The sequence below is a fragment of the Hipposideros armiger genome, unplaced genomic scaffold (assembly GCF_001890085.2).
Source record: "Hipposideros armiger isolate ML-2016 unplaced genomic scaffold, ASM189008v1 scaffold_322, whole genome shotgun sequence".
NCBI lineage: Eukaryota > Metazoa > Chordata > Mammalia > Chiroptera > Hipposideridae > Hipposideros > Hipposideros armiger.
In genome coordinates this window covers 1439922-1442054 of record NW_017731672.1, presented here as the reverse complement: position 1 = coordinate 1442054, position 2133 = coordinate 1439922, and the positions used below count along the sequence as shown (strand labels likewise).

General features: G+C 39.6%; 1 protein-coding gene across 1 annotated transcript in view; it reads left to right on the top strand.

Annotated features, from left to right (window-relative positions):
• The window catches only part of ZCWPW2 (zinc finger CW-type and PWWP domain containing 2), a 115045-nt gene that overhangs the window by 104915 nt on the left and 7997 nt on the right, over nt 1-2133 (top strand). Inside the window, exon 10 of the mRNA XM_019660620.1 lies at nt 1-69. Coding sequence (XP_019516165.1) covers nt 1-69 — 69 coding nt within the window. The remainder of the gene's footprint in view (nt 70-2133) is intronic.

The following is a 2133-nucleotide window of genomic DNA, read 5'->3' as shown; positions in this document are numbered from 1 at the left end:
GGAAAGCTATCTTAAAACATTCTTTGGAAAACGTTTGTTCAGATGATGCCTTATCAAAGGAAAGCGTGGGTACGTGAAGGCTCTTCCTGCTTTTCGTTCCGTTACCTGTATTTAACTCTACCAAATGCAGTTGCAGTCCTTTGAAGAAAAAAATGTTGTACATATGCACGCATCTGAGAAACATTAGTGGGTCATTTTTGGTATTGATTTACACACTAAGGCTTTTCAGTTGTCTTTAGGTTTCTATTTCCTTGAGTTAAATTTTCTCTGGCTTTGTCATGTCTTTAATTTTTTTTTAAATACAGCACCAGCAGTTGTGGGAAGAAATACCAGCCTCAATGCATTTCAATCCAGACCTCTCCAATCCAAATTTATTGGGGTCCTAGGGGTGCCAGAGGGAGAGCAGGAAGAAAAGCAGCAGCCTGGGGCTTCCAGCTGAATTAATTGCCATTGGTATTAGAACACAGTAGGGTGAGTGTGGAATGCAGGGAGAAAGTTTTAGTTTTCAAAAGTGCTTTAGTCTTTCTACATTCTCATTAGTCTTGAAAAGCAGGCAAATGCTTATTTGCAAGATGGAACTTTGGAAGCCATGCAAAGAGGTTTTAAAGCACATTAAACCCCAAGAAGTTATTCGTGCCATACTCCCTCTCCCTTGCAGCCACCCCCAGATCATATGGCACTGCATTTCAATTGGCTAAATAGCCATTTATTTATAGTCTCATTAAAAGAAAGGAAAACAGGCACAGGAAGGATGGGATAGCAATTTTTTTTTAATCCTTTTGTTCCTCTCCTAAACCACTATAAAATTCTGTTGTTTCTATTCCTTCTTAAATTTATTCAGCTGTTGCTTTCCTGCTAATTAAGGTGCCTTTTCTTGACTCTTTTGCCTCACAAGATCAGTTCAAATATTCCCATAGAAAGGCAAAAGTTAGCTTGCTCCTGGACTGAGTTCCCACTAGGAGACCCTGGCACGGCAGCAGAGGGCTCCAGTGCTGCGATCCTACTCCCCTGCAATGCGCAACGAATGCTGCCGAAGAAACCCACTGCAGCCAGGAGCCTACTGACTGGAAATGACTCTTCCGCATAAATGAGTGAATACATCCCAGCAGTTTTCCATGGAAAGGGAAGCCTTTTCAGGAGTCTCACACTCTGTATGGCTCTAAAAGTGTTAATAGTTAACTGTTAAAATAATTAACCCAATCTGTGTTTTACCCCTCTAACCCATTTTGCACACCTGAAGAGCTACAGCGTCTAGTCCACCATGTTTTCTGCAAGAGCTGACTACTTAAAGAGTGGTTCTTGATCAACAGTTTAACCTTCCTCAACTATTTTACCCCGTACCCATGTGTCTATGGATTCCTAGATACAAGCCTCTGATATCTCTTGTTTCTTCTTAGGGTAGTAGGATCAGCCCTAGATCAAATAATACGGGACAATGATACTGATTTCCTGGGTCTCTGAAAGGCTTACTTTTCGGGCCTTTTTGCCTCACACCCCCAGTGCTAAAGTCTCCTATCAGTCTCCTGCCCCAGATTTGCTGGCCCTACACAGGCTTATGTGCTGCTGATTGCTCGTCTCTCTCACTTAGAGATCAGGAGGAGAGCTAATCAAGTGCAGATACGTTACTTTCCAAGTATCAGTTTCTCTGTCTGTAATCAAGAGATGCACTGGAAGCCTGCTTATCCAATAGGGAGAGGGCCGTTTCTGGAAATTAATAGAAGAAGTTGAGGAATCATTAAATAATTCAAACTATATGCCCATGGCTATATAAAGATTTAATCTAAGAAATTATTGGTGGAGCATGTCTGCGTTTTTTGGAAAATTGCTACCAGGAATATCATGTGTTATATTTGTATTGTCCCTATCACTTCATTTTTCCCAGTGTTTAAGGGCAAGAAAATCTGTGATGATGAAAATCTATGATGATGAAATTATTATAATAATAATCATAATAATAATAACCAATACATATAACAATTGCTATGTGTCCTCACTGTTTTAAGTATTTCATATATATTAGTTTATTTAACCTCACAAGATCTATATGAGGTAGATAAAATAGATATTGTATCTCCCATTTTATCTATGGGCAAACTGAGGCACTTAAGAGGTTATATGATTTTGCTAAGATCA